The sequence below is a fragment of the Myodes glareolus genome, chromosome X, assembly GCF_982192425.1.
Source record: "Myodes glareolus chromosome X, mMyoGla1.1, whole genome shotgun sequence".
Taxonomy (NCBI): domain Eukaryota; kingdom Metazoa; phylum Chordata; class Mammalia; order Rodentia; family Cricetidae; genus Myodes; species Myodes glareolus.
Window position 1 is genome coordinate 47,626,009 of NC_142053.1, and position 20,147 is coordinate 47,646,155.

Below are 20,147 nucleotides of genomic sequence, written 5' to 3' on the forward strand. Positions count from 1 at the left end.
ACAGAGGCCTAGAGATTAATCACCTTTCTCCAAATCATACAGCAGGAAATTGAGAGAGAGGACTTGAACTTATATCTTAAAATCTGATGCTGTGTAGAACAGGATTTTCAGAGAGGCAAAGGCAACACCAGTTCACGTGTGCAGGAAATTGTAAAGAGGACTGTATGGTTGAATCATTCTCAAGGTTCTCTTCTAACATGTAAGCAGGAAAAGAAAATTATAAAAAGTTAAATATTCCAAATTTTCGCAACAGATATACTGGTTGTAGGTTAAGTTCATGCCAAATAGAGCCATATGGATTTTCTCATACACACTGGAACTCTTTGCATAGACTATGCATTCACATTCCAAGGAATGAACAAGCTCATTCAACCATTTATAGTACTTCCAGAGGTGTTTATTTTGTTTCTATTCATATGGTCAAGTATTGCTTATATTTACAGTTTTACTTAACTTTTAGTTCTTATAATGCTCAATTATTGGAAAGTTGTTTCTGGTTAGGTTTCTGATACAGGACTTAGGAACCTGTCATGGAGAAGACTGACCTATAGATTCTCAAATTATTTGCTTCTCTCCAGACATTCCCCCAGGGATGAGAGAAAATTTGAAATTTAAAAACTAAATCTTTCCATTTCTGCTTTGCATAATGATTATAAAATAAGCATATCACATCCATAGCCCCTCATCCACTGATAAATTAATATGTGACCACTGGAACACTTAGAGCATCAAAATATGTCTACCAGAGCCAAGAAAACTATCCATTACCCATAGGCCTATTAAAGAAGACATTTTGATTACAGAACAAGAAGAAATTCTTTATATTTGTAAGTTTTAGGTAGTGTCATTGCTTGAAGTACATTTTCTTACTTTATTAAATTCTATTAGCATATTTGTGGTTCTTAGTGCTCGTTTCAGTGAAAAGTTTGGGTGATGTGAGATAAAACTCTTTCATATCAATAAAAATTAACATTTTCTGTCCAGAAGAGCTCTTATTGTAGCTTTGTATTTCTCTATTCAGAGCATTGTTCAAGGTAGAGAAGTGGTAGAAGGAAGTCATCACTATCTTTGGAAACAGAACTGTGAGTCTCGAGGTAGAAGAGAGTGATGGAAAAAGTTGCCTAGCAAGAGTTAAAATTATCATTCAGGGATTTGTCTCTCCCAGAGTTCCAACATGCTGACAACAGCCGATGGAACGGGTATATGTGTGTCGGCAAACAAAACTTGTAGATACATGTCTTCCTGCCAAGCTGGCTCTTTCAAACACTGATTACAGCTAAAGAACTAGAATAGAAATGTTTTCATCTATGCATGGAGAGCCAGATTATGATACTTGTCCTTAGCAGTGACACAGACAATTTGGGAGATTGAGTCTTTGAAAGACGCCCCTAGCAATCTTTCTACACAATCCTTGTGTATGTTTTTCTTTGTTTGTTTCGATAGCAAGGGTTCTTCCTCTTGATGGTTGGCAAAATGTGGCTGATGCTAAAATTATCAAATCAAACTAGAGCTTTGTGGGTTGTAAAATTCTGTATGTCTACATAAGGAGACTTTTGCTTATGTTGTTATTATTTGGAATTTTTAATTTTTTATGGTTTTTGCCTGTTTATCTGTTTGAGTCAGGGTCTCTTGTAGCCTACACTGGCCCCACATGACCTGTACAGCCAAGAACAGCATTTAACCCTGGTCTTTCTGCCTCCAACTCTCAAGGGTTAGCATTATCGGGTGTGCACTACCATGCCCAGCTAAAGTCTTTAGTTGCCAAATACTACCTATATCCTTCCACTGCCAGTATACTTACTCCTTCATTCCTTCCCTCGACAGTGGTACTCCTTTAGTGCTAGTACTAGGAAAATGGCCTCAAAGGGTCCTGGATTTGCCTATTTCAATTTGTTCCAATAAAGGAGCACAGAATTGATTGGAAAGCTCTAACACTAGCTGTACCACTGAGCACCTCCTGGGCTTTAAGTGCCGTTGGTTAACTGCTTCTCAGTTTGATACTCATAGCTTGCATCCGGAAAATATTGCAATGACTCAGAGGAAAGGCAAAAAGGAAAGTGTTGTTCTGAATTCCCAAAGTATCTCTGCTCTTGAACATGTATTCGTTAATGTGTGCCTTACTATACTGTATATTGTATGGCTAGTCTCTTTTGGCCAGATTCTGTCAAATTTTTCATCCCCCGAACACAGACTCTCTAACTAAGATAAGAATAAGAATTACAGTTGTAGATTAAAGATGAGCTGTAAAATTCAAGCCAGCTAATATCTAATATCTGCACAGGAGATCAGGGATCTTTGGACTCCAGTTCATGGGAGCTCCTGGGGACATTTCAAGCTAACAACAATTATTTAATCTCATTTTTGCCCCTAGTTAGTAAGACTTGGAAAGAACCTTCTAAATAAATCCATGTGCACATTTTTTTAAAAAAAATATTAATTTTCATCCCAACTACAGTTTAAACTCACCTCCCTCTTTTCCTCCCATACCCTCCCCACACCTCTCCTCTGCCTCCCTCCTCTGTTTCTGTTCAGAAATGGTCAGGCCTCCCATGGGTTTCAACAAAGCATAGTATATTAGGTTTCAGTAAGGCTAAGCATCTCCCTTTGCATTAAGGTTGGGCAAGGCAATCCAGTATAAGGAATAGGTTTCCAAGAGCCAGGCAAAGTGTTAGGGACAGCCCCTGCTCCCATTGTTAGAAGTCTCACAAGTAAACCAAGCTACAAAAATGTCCCGCATGCACATTTAATTCTCTATTTTCATTTCTTTCACAGCTAAGCTTTTCTTTTACAATTATGTTTTCAGAGTCGACCACACCCTAGATACTGCATGTCCAAAGATGCAATGAGTAAAGCCTGCCTCAATCCCTTGACTTCTCAGATCTTCCAGGCTAGTATAAGAGCATCATTGAACCTCACCTCGGCTGTTGCTAGACTTCTTACATATAGACTATCCAAGCAGGCACTCCTCATTTCCCTCCAAGGCTTCTGCATCTTCTAAGCGTCCTCAAGCATGTGTAGAGATTCCTCAAAGGCCCTATCAAATAAGGTCATGGTCAACCTTTGCACCTCCCTCAGTTTTACTCATCAAGTCCAGTCTAACACAAAATTGTGTCACCTTTAGGCTCTGAGCTATTCTCAATGCTGCCTTCTCCCCATCTCCAGTACTAGCAATCTAATCCAGACCACTAGCATTTCTAGCCGAGAGGTCACAGCATCAATACTCTGGCTCTGGCTGCGCTGCCCATGCACTTCATTTTCTCTTATATTGTGGCAAAATGAGAAAGAAGTTGAAGTGCCTTGAGCCGTAGGAATAAAAGAATTCTGGGGGAGTTCCTGAAATTTTGAACTTCTCTGATCTGCACAAGTCATAGTCTATTAAGTAATAGAAATATGCCAATAACTATAAATTTTTATTGCACGGTTATTCTTCTAGGCACCATGCAAAATGATTTTCAGGAGGGATTCTCCAGTTGTGGTCCTCTCTCCAGTAGCATGAGTGTCACCTGGGACCTTATTAAATATACACATTCTAAGCCACACCTAACAAATCTGAAATGGAGCGTGGAGTATGGCTGTCTGTCTTTTAACATGTTCAGGTGAATCTGCTGCATTCTAAGTAATAAAACCCGTGGTTTCCATTAATTACTTCAGCATACTGTCTGTAAGTGCCCGGTCAGGTAGACACTAACATTATTATCTTTATTTGATACAAAGATGAGGAAATCGAGGCCATCCTTTGTGCCTTGTCCTACAGCAATGAAGAGGCGATGCAAAGCCAGAACTTTTTACTCTGAGTCTTTGTCCCTTCAGCTACTATGCCAGGTGGTCTCTCTAAACTCCAAAGTAAACTGGGAGACAATGTAAGGTTTAAAACATAGCTTGTGAATTATAGGAAACGCTTTCGGATCCAGAGGTTTTTACAACTACTCCCTCTCCCACTTCGCTCAAGCTAAGCCTAGTTCCTGCTCACAAAAGTGGATTTCCTAATTTCCACAAGCCTGTTGTTTTCTTTATTTGGAATGCATTCCCTACCATGTTATTAAAGCTTTCCTTATGTCTCTAACTTCTTGCTGGATCACACATCTCTGAATTCCTCTGGCACTCATGCAGTACAATTTTTAAAAATCATTGCCTACAACTTCATTCCCAACCACTTCTAATGATGAGCCGTCTCATTCCCAAGAAGCAGGGTGGGCCATGTGGCGTGTTTTCCTGTGTATTATCACATTAACCACACATAGCTACATACATGTCTAGTGCAGACTCTGCCCGAGATGAAAACTGTTGGATGAGCTTGTTGCTGGGCCATGCACAATTGCTTTCAAGTAACAAAACTGTACGCACCGCAAATACAGAAACCAATTCTTCCCCACCATCTTCACCTGAGTACCTGGCACAGAGTAGGTGCTGAGGAAATTTCCTGTTGTGCAGATAGCTACCATTCAGTATAGGAAATAAAATCATTCCACTCGGAGCTCAGAACAGAGAGCGCGCCCAGGAACTATATATCACATAGAAACGAAATCAGCCTTTAAAAGCTCTAAAAGGTTTCTAGACTGTGTTTCTAAAAGTCTAGAGCTGATATTGGATGAACTCTTTTTCTCTTTTTCTCAATCCTGAACTGGGTAATTCCCAAGTCCTATGCAGCTCTCTTTTCTGTGATCTAATGAGAAGGCATGTCTTGGTTGCACTCTCTTGCAGTTGTCTAGATAACCCAAGAAAATACTGCCCTTTCTGAGCTCCTGGATTCTCAGTATGTGTACTCATCCATTCATTTTCTCCATCCATTCAGCTAAGATGAGCACTTGACTAGTCTGTGGGAAGTAAGACATGACTCCCAAGGAGCTCATTCTATCTTCAACGAAGGGCATTGGCATATAATCTATAGCATGTAACACATAACCAAGCCGCATCATGGGATGGGAGTAATGATGGAAATCTTCCTGAAGAAATTGATAAATATCTTTGCTAGAATCTGCAGGATGCGTAGGAACTAGCCAGGACAACAAAAACATATCACATCCAATTGCAATGTATCAGGATGCTCAGCGAGAGCAATGCAAGACTGAGGATGGTAAGCTAATGTGGAAACATTACATACAGATGAGAGATGAAGACGTCCTGATGCAAAACTACGGCAGTAGAGGCAGACACATATGATTGGCTTATATTTTTGAAGTTGGGGTGACAATCCTTGCTGATGATGGGTTGAATGTGAGAAAGGAAAGAATGTGAAAGAACCCTGGTTTTCTAGATTGACTGAATTACATCCAATCATTCTGGAGAAAGGAACAAGTACAGGGGACGAGACTGTAGAGAAAACAATATGCCAATAAGCTCTTGTTGCGGTTGAATTGGAACCTCACAGTGCAGAGACCAGCTAAAACATTGGTTGTAGCTTATGGCATATTCAGAGGAAAAATCCAGCTACAGGTTCACACTTGGGACAATATTAAAATGTAGCACAAGCTACATTTAATATGAGGATAAAGTATGAGCAGTCTCTGGGAGAACTAGGACACAATCTATACGGAATGGAGAATTGGCCTCACAGATACTGTCAGTATACATGTCCCATCATTCCCTGGCATCCCCCCTCCATGCCTAAAAAGGTTTCTCAATAACATCCATGCATCTTCCACTTAAACTTTAAGCCAGAGGTAAAAATTACTCAGTCTTAACTTTTCCATTCTATCATGAATGATACCTAAAGAGGAAAGGGAATTGATATTTTTGTTCTAGGTACCAGGTGTATTTCACAATCATTGACTCATTGAAATGCTAACAATGATCCTACACAACAGTGAGTATAGTACTTAAACCCTTGCCACTCAGAATAGCTAAGTAACTTCCCTAAGAATGCAACCGCAATGCCTCTGAGGAGCTCTGATTCCAAGACCACATAGTAGTGCTGCCCCACCTCACCACCTCCTAAAGTACAGCCAGAGTCTCAGGAAGGCTGCCCTCTTCCTTTCCCGGCTTTGTAAATACCACTTGCATCTCTGGCCTAATGTTTTGCTCTCCATTAAAGGACAAGCCTCCCTCTGGGAAAAGCAAACATCGAAGTTGTCAATCATTCATGCCTCAGTGGGAAAGGGTTTCAGAATCTTAGGACCAAATTTTCATTTTATGAATCTTGGGGGAGGGTAGATAAAAAGGCAGAAATCCACCAAATTATGCAGTCAGATTCTTTCATCAATTTTGCCATCCCACCTAGTTTCGGGTATGTTCTTCAGAGATTCTTAGATGCTGGTTTTGCCTATTTCTACTATGGTATGCTTACCTCCGTTAACAGGTTCATTACTCTTGTTGTCCCATTCTAATCAACAGTAACCTTAAGCTGCACACCGACTCCAAACCACCATAGTCAGGAGGAGATAGCCAGCTTGAGCTGGACCTGTAGCTCCTGGCCTTAGACACAATTCCCAGCCCTTGAGAATTAGGTCCTGCTGTGCACATTAAAAATACTAAGCAGATGGAGGCAGGAGAGCTTGTTGGAACAACGTGGAGGAGTCCCTTCTGCCCTGGATGGGGCCATCTGCCAAAATAAATGACATGTATCAGGGCATGGCATTAGTCCAAGCCCATTGAAATTCTGCTAGCCATCCAAACAGCGACGGCGCTGCAGACTGGGTCTGTGATCAGGGTTAGGAAGACAGGAATGATGAGGGAGCATCTGGCTGCTGCAGCCCGCTGATGGGGACGGTCCCAGAGGATCTAGGGTGAGCAAGAGACAGTCTCGAGGAACCTGTAGGAAATCTGCCCCTGCCTAGCAAGCAGAGAGCCTTGCACCGAAAGGAGATGGCCTGGTTTAAATCTCATGCTGTTCCTACTAGCTATGTGACCTTTAAAAAAAAAAAAAAAAAACCTTCTTCTCTTCTTCTCTCAGTCTCCTCTGCCCCATATAAAATAAACCCTGGGCTAAATGGTCTCCAAGGACCTTTCCTTCTTGAACATCCTGTGACTTTTCTGACACTGGTTTGATTTCTCTTTCTGTGTGAGAAAGGCCCACCCACCCACTTGTTTATCTTCAATCTCTATGTTCTCACACTGACCTCTGCTGGCCATTAGAAAAAGTGTCGCAGCTAACTGCAGGGGGGAGAAAAACAAATAAATCATACTGCAGTATATCAGTGATTCAGTATGAAGCTTGAACAACAGCACACTGAAACTCTAAGCGTTGGAGATGAGTGTGGGGGAAAACCCAAGCAATGTTAAGCACAAATCATGAACCCCCCGCCCCACCACCATAAAAAAAAAGAAAAGAAAAGAAAAGAAAAACCAAAAAGCGTCTCTCCTTTTTTCATGGCTGCCTTCATCTGTCCGCGGTGCTCTGTACCACTGAGTGAAAGAATTTCAGTGGGTGGGAAGATTCCTTGTCTCGATGCACCACAAGGCCTTGGCACCGTGCTGGGAAGGCAATTCAAGATAAGCATCCATCAGAAGCCTCCAGACACCTACCCGGCAGGATCCTGTACTGAAGTCAGCCTGAGAGATTTCCTGCTGGGCTGCCAATGTAGCCAACCAACCTCAACAACCTGAGCCCGGCTGCAGAAACCTTGTTTCTCCAAGAGGTTGCCTCTCAAAAAAAAGAGAAAACCCTTTGGGATTTGCTTGTTTATTTGTTTTTAAACCCACGAGTTCTTTAGGGGACTTCTAGGCAACATTCAGGCTAATTTGTCCTTTCTCAGACAAGAGAAAGGAAGTAGGCTGCTAAACCAGCCTCTGCTGGACCAACTCCGAATTCTATTAAGTTGGTCACCATTTCTCAAGCCTAAGTTGCCTAGTTTCCCTGTGCTGATGAGCAGCTCTTTAGAAATATAGGCGCGCGGAGATGTATAGCACTCGTCCATGTGCTCACACTGGTCACTGCTTGAGCTCCTACAGAAGTACAAGCAGGATGGGCACTGGGCCGCAAGACAGCCCTGCTCTCTTGGTAGCTGTCCAGTGATTGACCAGGTACCCCTTGATGGAAGAACCTCTCTGGCAGGGCTGAGATTTGGGTCAAACTTTCTGTGGTCTGACTGGGTCTTCTCAGTTCGTAATAATACAGCCCCGTCCTCCCCCCAAACAGCCCTCTCCTCCAGCAGCTGCTGCTTCTCTGCCTCCCTTGTTCCAGCCTCAGGCAGACCGCCTCAGTCTGGGCCATGTTCATGCTGCTCCGTGATGAGCTACAACACTGAACACTGCTTTCTGCCCAGCTACTTCTCCAGATCTGACCACACATGCCGCCACCTTTCCTGCTTAATTTGCCAGGCCCATTCCAGCTGGAGTTTGCTTGGCCTTCCCAAGTAGCCACGACTCCCACAGCCATGGGCCAGGTATTGTGCTCCACAGACCTCCTCAGGCAGCCTTTCCACTTGAAGCCCCTACTCTCTGGTCCACACTGGTACTATCAGGGTACAGTTATATTCATCTGGAAACCTAGATCCAGTTCCCCACTCCTTCACTCATCCTTAACAAATGCTCGCATAATGTCTTTAACGCGTTGCGAGTTTTTCCCCTCTATAGTAGTACTCCTGCTCACGCATGTACGCGCACGTGCGCAAGTTTCAATGACAAACATGAGAATGATTCTAAACAAAATCCCAATGGCACATGAGAGCTTAAAAAGTGAATAATCATGGGGCAGTGGTGGCGCCTGCCTTTAATCCCAGCACTTGGGAGGCAGAGGCAGGTGGATCTCTATGAGTTCAAGGCCAGCCTGGTCTACAGAGTGAGTTCCAGAACAAACAAACTGAAAAAAATGGATACTCAATATCTACCCATCACTCCCAGAGGTTTGTCAAAGAGTTCCTGGCCTGCACCATGAGCATGGAGAAGTGTGAGTAGCAGATAGTGTTCCAGAGAGTTGCATCTCATTGAGTAGAACATCTTTCACTCCTTGGCAAGAGTTCTAGGTCTTCACAGGCCTGATTGACACTGCAAATTAGACCCCACAGGACCAGCACAGCTGGTGGGCGCTTGCATTACGAGGACATAACTCTAGACCACAACTGTTCTGCGTTCAACCTTTTAAAATGCAAAGCTTGGAGGTGATGAGAAGGGCATGTTTAATGGGCTTTTTCAGAGTTTTCGCAGATTTTTAGGAAATTATGGACAGTCACGAAAGGGGTGGGGAGGAAGGACTGGAAGCATTTATGAAAAATAGGCTTTCTACCAGATACAGAATTCTCAGATAGGTAATGCACATTGCTAATGGTTTTTACTTTTCAGCCAAAATAAAATAAGTCCCTACTGGGATTTGTTCTAAATGATAGTCCAGGCTGTCTGTTTTGCACCTACTGGGGTTAATTCTCAGTCTCAGTCTGCTTTAAAATGTCAGCCTGAACTCTCAGGCTTAATTGTTACAGACATTTTATAACCAAGGCATTCAAAATCTTCAGGCTGCTCACTCCTGCTACCGTAATTGATACTTAACAGATATGTTCAGGCTCCGTATGCTTTACACATTGGGTGATTGCAAATGGGGGAGGGGGCTGAAAGGGTGTAGGAAGAAAGAATGAGCAATGAGTTTGTGTGGGGAGGGTCCCTGTGAGTATCCATTGCCAGGTACAATGGAGGGATCCTGAGATCAGCTGAATTTTGAACAGCTGTCCATTTCTGGAATTACCCTCCTTTGCCCCCCCCCCCCCCCGGGGCAGCATCCGTTAGACATGGCCATTTCTAAACTTCACTGCAGGCATGTAGTTGGCCATTTGGATGTAACTTATAAAATGCCATGATGCTCTCCAGTGTTCTGTTCTTTCACTATTTTGACATTCTGATGGATGGCCTGGCATTAACTGGGAAGAGGACAATATTATCCAGCCTGAATAACTAATCTCCTAAGAAGTACAAAGTTGAAGAATCTGGGTGCACATGAATCTTATTAAATGTGCTTATAAAATGTGTTCTATCCAAATAAGCTTAGCAGTCCCTAAAATAGCCTTTTCTGATCCATGTCTGGAACATTGGCATGCCTCACAGGTCTCCAAGCCAAAAGTGTTTAGTGAAGTGGTGCCTTACTTTGTGCCTGAGAAAATTGAAAATGCTGATGTTAAATTTTCTTTTGACTAATTGTCAGTCATTCTGTCCATCTTTAGGGACGCCCTGGACCAATTGGAACTCAAGGCCCAGCAGGTCCTGAAGGATTTGCTGGTGCAACTGGTTTATCAGGGTTGAAAGGAGAAAGAGGCTCGCCGGGCCCTCTGGGACCATATGGACCGAAAGGAGATAAGGTAAAATGCATTTTTGGTGCAAGGGCTGTAAGTACAAAAGTCAAATGTTCTGTCTCAGCTCTCAGGGGAATATTGTTGTCCCTAAATACCTTGGTGTCAGGGCATATGCTTTAAGACAAGCTGAGCCAAAGTACAGTATGTACTTGTGTAAAATGTCTCTGTGAAACATAGCACCATATGTAATGACTATATTGAAATAAAATAAAACTATGAAGAAGAAAAAAAGGAAAGGAAGGAAGAAGATGAAGCAGGAAGGAAAGAAGAAAGAAAGGAAGGAAAGTAGGAAGGAGGGAGGGAGGGAAGGAGGGAAGAAAAGAAAGAGGGAGGGAGGGAGGGAAGGAAGGAAGGAAGGAAGGAAGGAAGGAAGGAAGGAAGGAAGGAAGGAAGAATAAAAGTTGACCTAGGTATAGTTGTGGACATCTGTGATCCCAGCACTCAAGAGGCAGAAGCAGGCCCAGGCCAGTGACCTCTGTGAGAGCAGGCCAGAGACAGGGTTGCTAGCAGGCCCAAGACAGTGACCTCCACCAGAGCAGGCCAGAGCAAACAACCTCTGCGGGACCATGCCACCAGGCCTGAGCCAGCAACCTCTACCAGAGTGACCCCTGAGGGAACAAACCTGAGCCAGTGACCTCTGCTGGACCAGGCCCCGGGCCTGGGACATCCACAGGACCAGACCCAAGCCAGCAAACTCCGTAGGACCAGGCCCAGGCCAGCGACCTCCGCCAGAGTAGGCCCAAGCCAAGGATATCAAAGGGAGTAGGCCTGAGCCAGCGACCTCCACAGGCTCAGCTCCAAGCAAGCAACCTCCATGGAAGCAGGCTAGAATGACTTACAGGATTGCAGAGCAACCTCTAGAAGATCTGAGTGATTGCAGAGCAACCTACATTAATGCTCATCAACCTCTGGGAATGCCGAGTGACCTCCAGGGTAACTGGAACCATGGTCCTGAATCCAACACAAGGAGTCTTGGATCCACTGGCACCTGGAAGATTGATTACCAGAGATGCAGCCCCAAATAGATCAATCAGAGGAAAAGATGGGTAGACAAAGTAAGAACACATTCAACACCACAAAGAGCAACACAACACCAACAAAAACTAGTAGCTCTCAAACAGCAAGCATTGGCCACCCCAATACAGATGAAGCAGAAGAAAATGACCTAAAAAAATAACTTTAGGAGAATGTTTGAGGCCCATAAAGAGGAAATGAAAAATTCTATCAAAGAAATGGAGAGAAAAACAAACAAAAAAAATGGAAGAAATCAACAAATCCCTTAAAGAAAACCAAAACAAAAGCAATCAAATAGGTGAAAAAAAAATTCAAAACTTGAAAACCAAAATAGAGATAATAAAGAAAACACAAATCAAGAAAATTCTAGAAATGGAAAATATGGGAAAACAATCAGGAACCACAAATGCAAGCATAAACACAGAATACAAGAGATGGAAGAAAGAATCTCAAGCGTTGAAAATACAATAGAAGAAATAGACTTCTTGGTCAAAAAAATGTTAACACTAACAAAAGCTTAACAAAAAATACCCAGGAAATATGGGAAACTGTGGAAAGACCAAACCTAAGAAAAATAGGTATAGAAAAAGAAGAACTTCAAGTCAAAAGCACAGAAAATGTATTCAACAAAATCATAGAAGAACTTTCCCAACCTAAAGAAAGATATGCACATGAAGATACAAGAAGCTTACAGAACACAAAATAGACTGGACCAAAATAAAGTCTCCTCACCATATAATAATCAAAAGAGTAAACATACAGAATAAAGAAAGAATATTAAAAGCTGAAAATGAAAAAGGCCAAGTAACAAATAAAGGCCGACCTATCAGAATTACACCTGACTTCTCAATGGAAACAATGAAAGCCAGAAGGTCCTGGTCAAGCATTATGCAGACATTAAAAGACCACAGATGCTAGCCCAGACTACTATACCCAGCAAAACTTTCAATCACCATAAATGGACAAAACAATATAGTCCATGACAGAACCAGATTTAACCAATACCTAGCCACAAACCAAGTTCTACACACAGTTATAGAAGGAAAACTCCAACCCAAGGAAGTTGGCTACATCCACAAAAACACAGACAATAGATGATCTCACAGCAGCAAATCCCAAAGAGTGGGAAAATACATAATAACATAACCAACAACAAAAACCAAAATAACAGAAACTACAATCACTGGTCATTAATATCCCTTAATATAAATGGATTCAACTCACCTATAAAAAGACACAGGATAACAGATTGAATACGAAAACAGAATCCATCCTTCTTTCTGCATACAAGAAATACATCTCAACCTCAAAGACAGACATTGTCTCAGAGTAAAGGGTTGGGAAAAAAATTCCAATCAGATGGACCTAAGAAACAAGCTGGTGTAGCTATCCTAATATCTAACAAAACAGACTTCAAACTAAAATCAATCATAAGAGACAAAGAAGGACATATCATATTTGTCACAGGAATAAATCCATCAAGAGGAAACCTCAATACTGAATATCTATGCCCCAAATACAAGGGCATCTTCATATGTAAAAGAAACACTACTAAAGCTTAAGTCACATATAAAAACCCACACATTAATAGTGGGAGTCTTTAACACCCCATTCTCACCACTAGACAGGTCTTCCAGATAGAAACTGGACATCGAAATAAAAGAACTAAGCGATGTTATGACTTAACAGACATCTATAGAACATTACATTCAACATGAGAGAATACATCATCTTCTCAGCACCTCATGGAACCTCCTCAAAAAAAAAAAAAAGCCCAGTTCCAGATGGTTTTAGCGCAGAATTCTATAAGATTTTCAAAGAAGAACTAATACCAATACTCCTCAAATTGTTCCACACAATAAAAACAGGAGGAACATTGCCAAACTCTTTTTACAAGGCTACAATTACCCTGATACCCAAACCACACCAAGACATTATTACTAAGAAAGAGAATTACAGACTAATCTCCCTCAAGAACAGCGCAGCAAAAATGCTAAATAAAATACTGGCAAACTGGATCCAAGAACACATCAGAAAAATCATCCACCATGATCAAACAGACTTCATCCCAGAGACACAAGGATGGTTGAACATATGAAAATATGTCAATGTAATTCACCATATAAACAAACTGAAAATAAAAACACATGATTATCTCATTAGATGCTGAGAAAGCCTTCAACAAAATACAACATCCCTTAACGCTAAAGGTCTTGGAGGGAGCAGGGATACAAGAAACAGACCTAAACATAATAAAGGCAAACTACAGAAAGACAACAGCCAACATCAAACTAAATGGAGAGAAACTCAAAGCAATCCCACTGAAATCAGGAACAGGAAAAGGTTGTCAACTCTCTTCATATCTATTCAATAAGACAACAAAAGGAGATCAAGGGAATACAAATAGGAAAAGAAGAAGTCAAACTCTCACTATTTGCTGATGATATGATAGTTTACATAAGTGACCCCAAAAATTCTACCAAAGAACTTCTACAACTCATAAACACTTTCAGTAATGTAGCAGGATATGAGATTAAATTAAAAAAAATAATTAGCTCTCCGTTATACCGTTCATAAATGGGATGAGAAAGAAATTAGAGAAACATCACCCTTCACAATAGCCACAAATAACATAAAGTATCTTGGAATAACTATATCCAAACAAGTGGAATAACTGTATGACAAGAACTTTAAATCTTTGAAGAAAGAAATTGAAGAAGACACCAGAAAATGGAAAGATCTCCCATAATAAAAATGGCAATCTTACCAAAAGCAATCTATAGATTCAATGCAACGCCCAGCAAAATTCTTTACAGACCTCAAAAGAACAATACTCAACTTCATATGGAAAAGCAAAAAATCCAGGATAGCCAAAATAATCCTGTACAATAAAGGAACTTCTGGAGGCATCACAATCCCTGACTTCAAACTCTACTACAGAGCTACAGTACTGAAAACAGCCTGGTATTGGCATAAGAACAGACAGGAGGACCAATGGAATCTAATCAAAGACTTGGATACCAATCACCTACAAACATCTGATTTTTGACAAAGAAGCATATATATTTATATGGAGGAAAAAGAAAGCATATTCAACAAATGATGCTGGCATATCTGGATATCAAAATGTAGAAGAATGAAAATAAATCTATATTTATCACCATGCACAAAACTCAAGCCCAAATGGATCAAAGAACTCAACATGAAACCAACCACAGTGAACCTCATAGAAGAGAAAGTGCAAAGTACACTTGAACGCATTGACTCAGGAGATGACTTCCTAAATATAACCCCAGTAGCATAGACATTGAGAGAAATGATAAATAAATGGGACTTTCTGCAACTGAGAAGCTTCTGTAAAGCAAAGGACACAGTCAACAAGACAAAATGACAACCTACAGAATGGGAAAACATCTTTATCAACCCCACATCGGACAGAGAGCTGATCTCTAAAATATACAAAGAACTCAAAAAATTGGTCTTGAGTTCAAGGAACAAATAATCCACTAAAAAAAAATGGAGTACAGACCTAAACAGAGAACTCTCAACAGATGAACCTAAAATGGCTGAAAGACACTTAAGGAAATGCTCAACATCCTTAGCCATCAGAGAAATGCAAATCAAAACAACTCTGAAATACCATCTTACACCTCTTAGAATGGCTGAAATCAAAAACACTGATGACATCTCATGCTGGAGAGGATGTGTTATAAAGGAAACACTCCTCCATTGTTGGTAGAGTGCAAACTGGTACAGCCACTTTGGAAATCAGTGTGGTGATTTCTCAAAAAATTAAGAAACAAACTACCTCAAGACCCAGCAATACCACTTTTGAATATATATCCAAAGGATGCTCAATCATGCCACAAGGACATGTGCTCAACTATATTCATAGCAGCATTGTTTCTCATAGCCAGAACCTGGAAACAACCTAAATGCCCCTTTACTGAAGAATGGATAAGGAAAACGAGGTACATTTACACAATGGAAAAAAAAAATTTACACAGCAGAAAAAAAATAATGACATCTTGAAATTTTCGGGCAAATGGATTGATCTAGAAAACATCATATTAAGTGAGGTAACCCAGACACAGAAAGACAATTATCACATGTACTTATTCATAGGTGGTTTTTAAACATAAAGCAAAGAAAGCCAACCTACAAACCACAATCCCAGAGACCTTAGACAACAATGAGGACACTAAGAGGGACATACATAGATCTAATCTACATGGGAAGTAGAAAAAGACAAGATATCATGAGTAAATTGGGAGCATGGGGACCTTGGGAGAGGGTTGAAGGAGAGGGGAGAGGCAGGGAGGGGAGCAGAGAAAAATATAGAGCTCAATAAAAACGATAAAAAAAAGAAAAAAATCTATCTGAAAAAAAAAGATGCAGAAGCAGGAGGATTGCTACAAGATCAGAGAAACAGCCTTACCTACTTAATAGGTACCAGACCAGCCAAGCTACAAAAAAAAGTGTCCATCTCAAAGGAAAAGAAAGAAAGAGAAATATAATGGAGTGGAGTAATGGTGTGGGAGAATTGTCTGTATTCTGTCAATCATGTATTTTAATAAAACGCTGATTGGCCAGGCAGGAAGTATAGGCAGGTCAACCAGACAGGAAGTAGAAGCGGGGCAATGAGAATAGGAAAAGGCTAAAGAGGAGCAAGCTTCCTCCGCCACTCCTGCCCAGATCATCGAAGAGACAACATGTGAGTTGCCATGCTGAGAAAGGTACTGAGCCGTGTGGCTAACATAGATAATGATAATGGATTAATATAAGTTACAAGCACTAATAAGAAGCCTCACCTAATGGGCCAATCAGTTTATTACCTTATAGAGATCTCTGTGTGATTGATTCTCTGGGACTTGCTGGCTGTGGGGTACCGGGCGGGATGGAAACCCCAACAAGTCGGCCCTCATGTTACAGAGTAATAGTGGTGGAGAAAACAATTTCTGGAGACTCTCAGTATCAAGTCAACATATTCGTTACTTGCAAAGTTGGTGCACCCATCAAGTCATGTGGGCTTGAGCTGGGCTCAGGTAGAGAGAATAATCACTCAGTAGAGATCAAACAGTAACGGATGGAACCAGCAAGCAAGAACTCAGAAGACTTAAAAGCATTTTGTACCACAAATATAAGGGAATGCACTACAAAAAACACACATGGTAATAACACGATAACTGGCTTATTGAATTTAGAGACTCCGTTTAGATCCTCTGTATTTGCATCACCCCCTATTAATTTCATATTGTGGGAAGGGGATTGCCAAAGTAACTTTGAGGGTAGCTGAAGCTCTGACATTTATCTGGACTCATGAGGTTGATGGCAGTTCCCTACTCATGGATGGCGTGGATGGAAACCCACAAATCACATATACTCACATCTCAGGGAAGGGGTTATTTGCACAGCATGTAATGCCACACAGTTGTACTTAACAGAGTGAACCAAGAGGCTGCAGATGACAGGCTTTATCATCAAGACGGTGTGGTGCCCTGGTTCCTGAATGAACATGCTCAAGGATAAGCAAGAATTACACATGTCCTCTGATAAGAAGTGTTGTCTAACCTAGGACGCCTATCTGAAGGAGCAGAATGAGAAGAAATTTTTCGTTAGATTAGTCAAAACCCTCCTGTTTATAACCCAGATGTAAAGGTTACTTGTAATATTGAGCATTAGTTTTTAGTTTCTACTATCCTGCTTAACACAAGAACTGATCTCAGAACATAAGCGCGGTCAAGACCTTAGATCAATCCCTTCAACCTGGGGTCTATGGCAGCACAGCATGAGGAAGGAGATGTAAAACATCAACAACTTAACTCATCGAATCCCATCAGCAAACATATTGAACCCAACAGACATCGATTGGATTGTCTCACACATTTCTCTTCCTTCTCCTTTCTTCAGGGCCCCATGGGAATTCCCGGCTTTGTTGGCATCAATGGGATTCCGGTGAGTTTGCGCACTGAAGCTACTTTTTAAAAAAATATATTTATTTTACATCTCAGTCACTGTTTCCCTTCCCTCCTCTCACCCTCCTCTGTTCTCACCCCCCTCCCATTTGCTCCTCCTCCATTTCTGTTTAGGAAAGGGCAGGTCTCCCATGAGTATCAACAAAACATGGCATATCATGTTGCAGTAAGACTAAGTTACTCCCCATGTGTTAAGCTTGGACAAGGCAACCCAGTATGAGGAGTAGAGTACCAAAAGCCAGCAAAGAGTCAGAGACAGCCCCTGTTCCTACTGTTAGGAGCTCATTTGGAGGATTCTGGAGAGCTGTAACTTTTTCTCCTAAGCAAAAAGGAGTGATTAATGCCTGCACTGATCATAAGGTGGGGGCATACGTGGCCAGCTGGACTTGGGGACCAGTTCCAGCATAGATTTAGAGAGAGCCTAGGCAACACAAGATTCTATTCACTTGTTCTCAGTTCTAGCTCAAAAGAGAGATCGGGGTGGGGTGGATAGCAACACATATTAAACCATTCAGCAGAAGCCACCAGCTTCTCTGACACCTCTTACTGATCCGGATCACTGCACAGATCTAGTCCCCTCCTGACAAGAACTGACCATTAACATGTCACTGGGTCTCCAAATTCCATGTTTTGCTATTATGTAGACAATTTCAACATGATAACCCAATCCATCGAACCAAAGGGCACAACAGCCAGTAGAGAGCAATCAGAGCTTGCCTGCATACTAGGATATTCAACAGCAGCACAGAATACACTGGGAATGGTACAACTCAGGGCTTTGGGGTATCCCGGCTGTGAGTGAGGGCTGTCGGCACTGCCACAGACGCATATTTATAAAACACATTTATAAAAGATATGTGAAACATTCATTAAAACAAGTTGAGGGCAGAAGTATTCAAGATGTACTTTGAAATGGGGTTTTGCTTTTCCCAGGATGTCGGTCGCAAACGTTTCCCTGTATAGAGGTTTTTAAAGAAGCACACCAGATGTATATCCTGAAAGTGAACACGTAACAAACATCACACAGGAACTTCTCTCTTTGGACTTGGCTCTAGGGGGCACAACTTTTCTGGATCTGGAGCACAGCAGATCCATTCCCTTATGGATATATAAAGCCATGAGGTCCCCTCAAAGAGCTTTGCCCTTGGAATCTGGCACACATCAGCAAAATCATTAGCTATAGCCAAAGAGGGCAGAGTGCCAGAAATTCTGTGGTCCTGATAGTTAAGCGGAGGTAGAACTCTGCCCTATAGCTTATCCTATACAACTTTCCTGGATCAAGACTTAACCATTTACCCTTTTGTTACTTAGTAAACCTAATATCAATTGATGTTAAGCATAGCACAATGTTGTTTTTAATGTTGACAACCCCTCTACAAGTTACACATTATTCATCACCAGTTTCCCAATGGAGGACTTGAGTGCTCCAGCTGGAAAGTAGTAAGGCTGGATTAGACAATGAGTCTGACTCTCAAAACTTTCACTGCACATTGTATCAGCAGAAGGAAAAAGAGGCAATAAATCTGAGTTGGTGGTGGTCAGAGAATTTCACTAAGATGGAGAAGGAGTAAGCAAGTTTCCCAACCAGTGAGAGGTGTTGGGAGTTTAGATGAGAAAATCAGGGAGCCATAACACGTGGATACCAAAAGATAAGATAAAAGTTTCAGCAGCCCAGGAGTAAGGAAGACCTTTGGTACGGAGCTAGATTATTGCTTTAACTTATTCCTGCTACATAGCTGAAATATAACCCTTAGGAAATTGGGTCCCCCACTCACAGAGCCCAATTAAATAGAGTTGAATAGAGTATATGTAGAGGATATGACAGGATTAGGGGAAGCAACAGTGGATTATAGAACTCCAAGCCATTAATACTGAAACATCACAGAGCTATTATAGAGCTGTTGTTCAACGGGTACTAAGACTGTAGGGAAATCTGTCTATTTCAAAAAAAAAAAAAACTCTAACTTTCTGTATGGAAGTTCTACATAGGAACTGAAGCTGAGTCTTGGTTAACAAAATGAAATAAGTTCACACAGCATATCCTCTATGGAAAGTTGCTCAGCCACAATTTAGCAAGTCATATAAAAGTCTCTCTTATACTCTCAGTTTGTCACAATCACATGTCAGATAATTGCTCAGTTAAGGCTCTGTCTCTTCTCCTCTTCTTCATATGCACCACCAGGGCAGTGGTTTAGCTGGGGAGTTAGTATTTTCATATAGCCCATTTGATTTCAATAAGTTTCAGAGTTGGAGTACATAATGTCCTAATCTAGTAAAAACCAGTAGCATTTGGTATTTGGGGCATGGTGCAAGCAGATGAGCTTAATAGATCATCTGGACAGGTCAATGAAAGGTAGGTTCCTACTTTTCCTTGAACATACTTTCAATAGGAAAATGTGTGTTTAATGATTTGAGGGAAATGTGTCATGTGTTCCACCTGAGCCTTTCAAATTACCAGTAGTCCCTCATTATCCATGGAAATAACTCATGAATTCTAAATTGCACATTGTTCTGAGTGGTATAATGAACTCTAATGCCAGCCCACTCCATCCTACCTGTGATGTAAATCATCCCCTTCTCTAGCATATCCATGAATATTTATGCTATATTCTCTAGCAGCCTATTAGTCACTAAGTAGCTATCTTTATCAGATAAATTTTTACTGCAGTATCACAGTATTGTGCTCATATGCTCTATATTTTACTTAATGATGGTCCTAAAGCAGATTAGTGATGCTGGCAATTCAGGTGTGACAAACAGAAGAAGAATACTTATTTTCAGTGAAGAAGTAAAAGCTAGCTTAAAGAGCAAAGAAAAGACTCGTGTACTAAAGTTACTACAATCTAACACAAGACAAAATCTACCCATCGAGTTGTGAAGAAGGAAAGGGACATTTGTGCTAGTTTTAAGGTCTAACCTCAACCTGCAAAAGTTATGTCAACAA

The 20,147-nt window shown here is 41.3% G+C and overlaps 1 protein-coding gene across 2 annotated transcripts in view; it reads left to right on the forward strand.

Moving 5' to 3' along the window:
- Col4a6 (collagen type IV alpha 6 chain) overlaps nucleotides 1-20,147 on the forward strand; it is a 314,700-nt gene that overhangs the window by 234,316 nt on the left and 60,237 nt on the right. For both annotated transcript variants that reach the window (XM_048428528.3, XM_085685130.2), the window contains exons 4-5: nucleotides 10,086-10,220; nucleotides 17,139-17,183. In XM_048428528.3, the coding sequence (XP_048284485.2) occupies nucleotides 10,086-10,220; nucleotides 17,139-17,183 (180 nt within the window). The remainder of the gene's footprint in view (nucleotides 1-10,085; nucleotides 10,221-17,138; nucleotides 17,184-20,147) is intronic.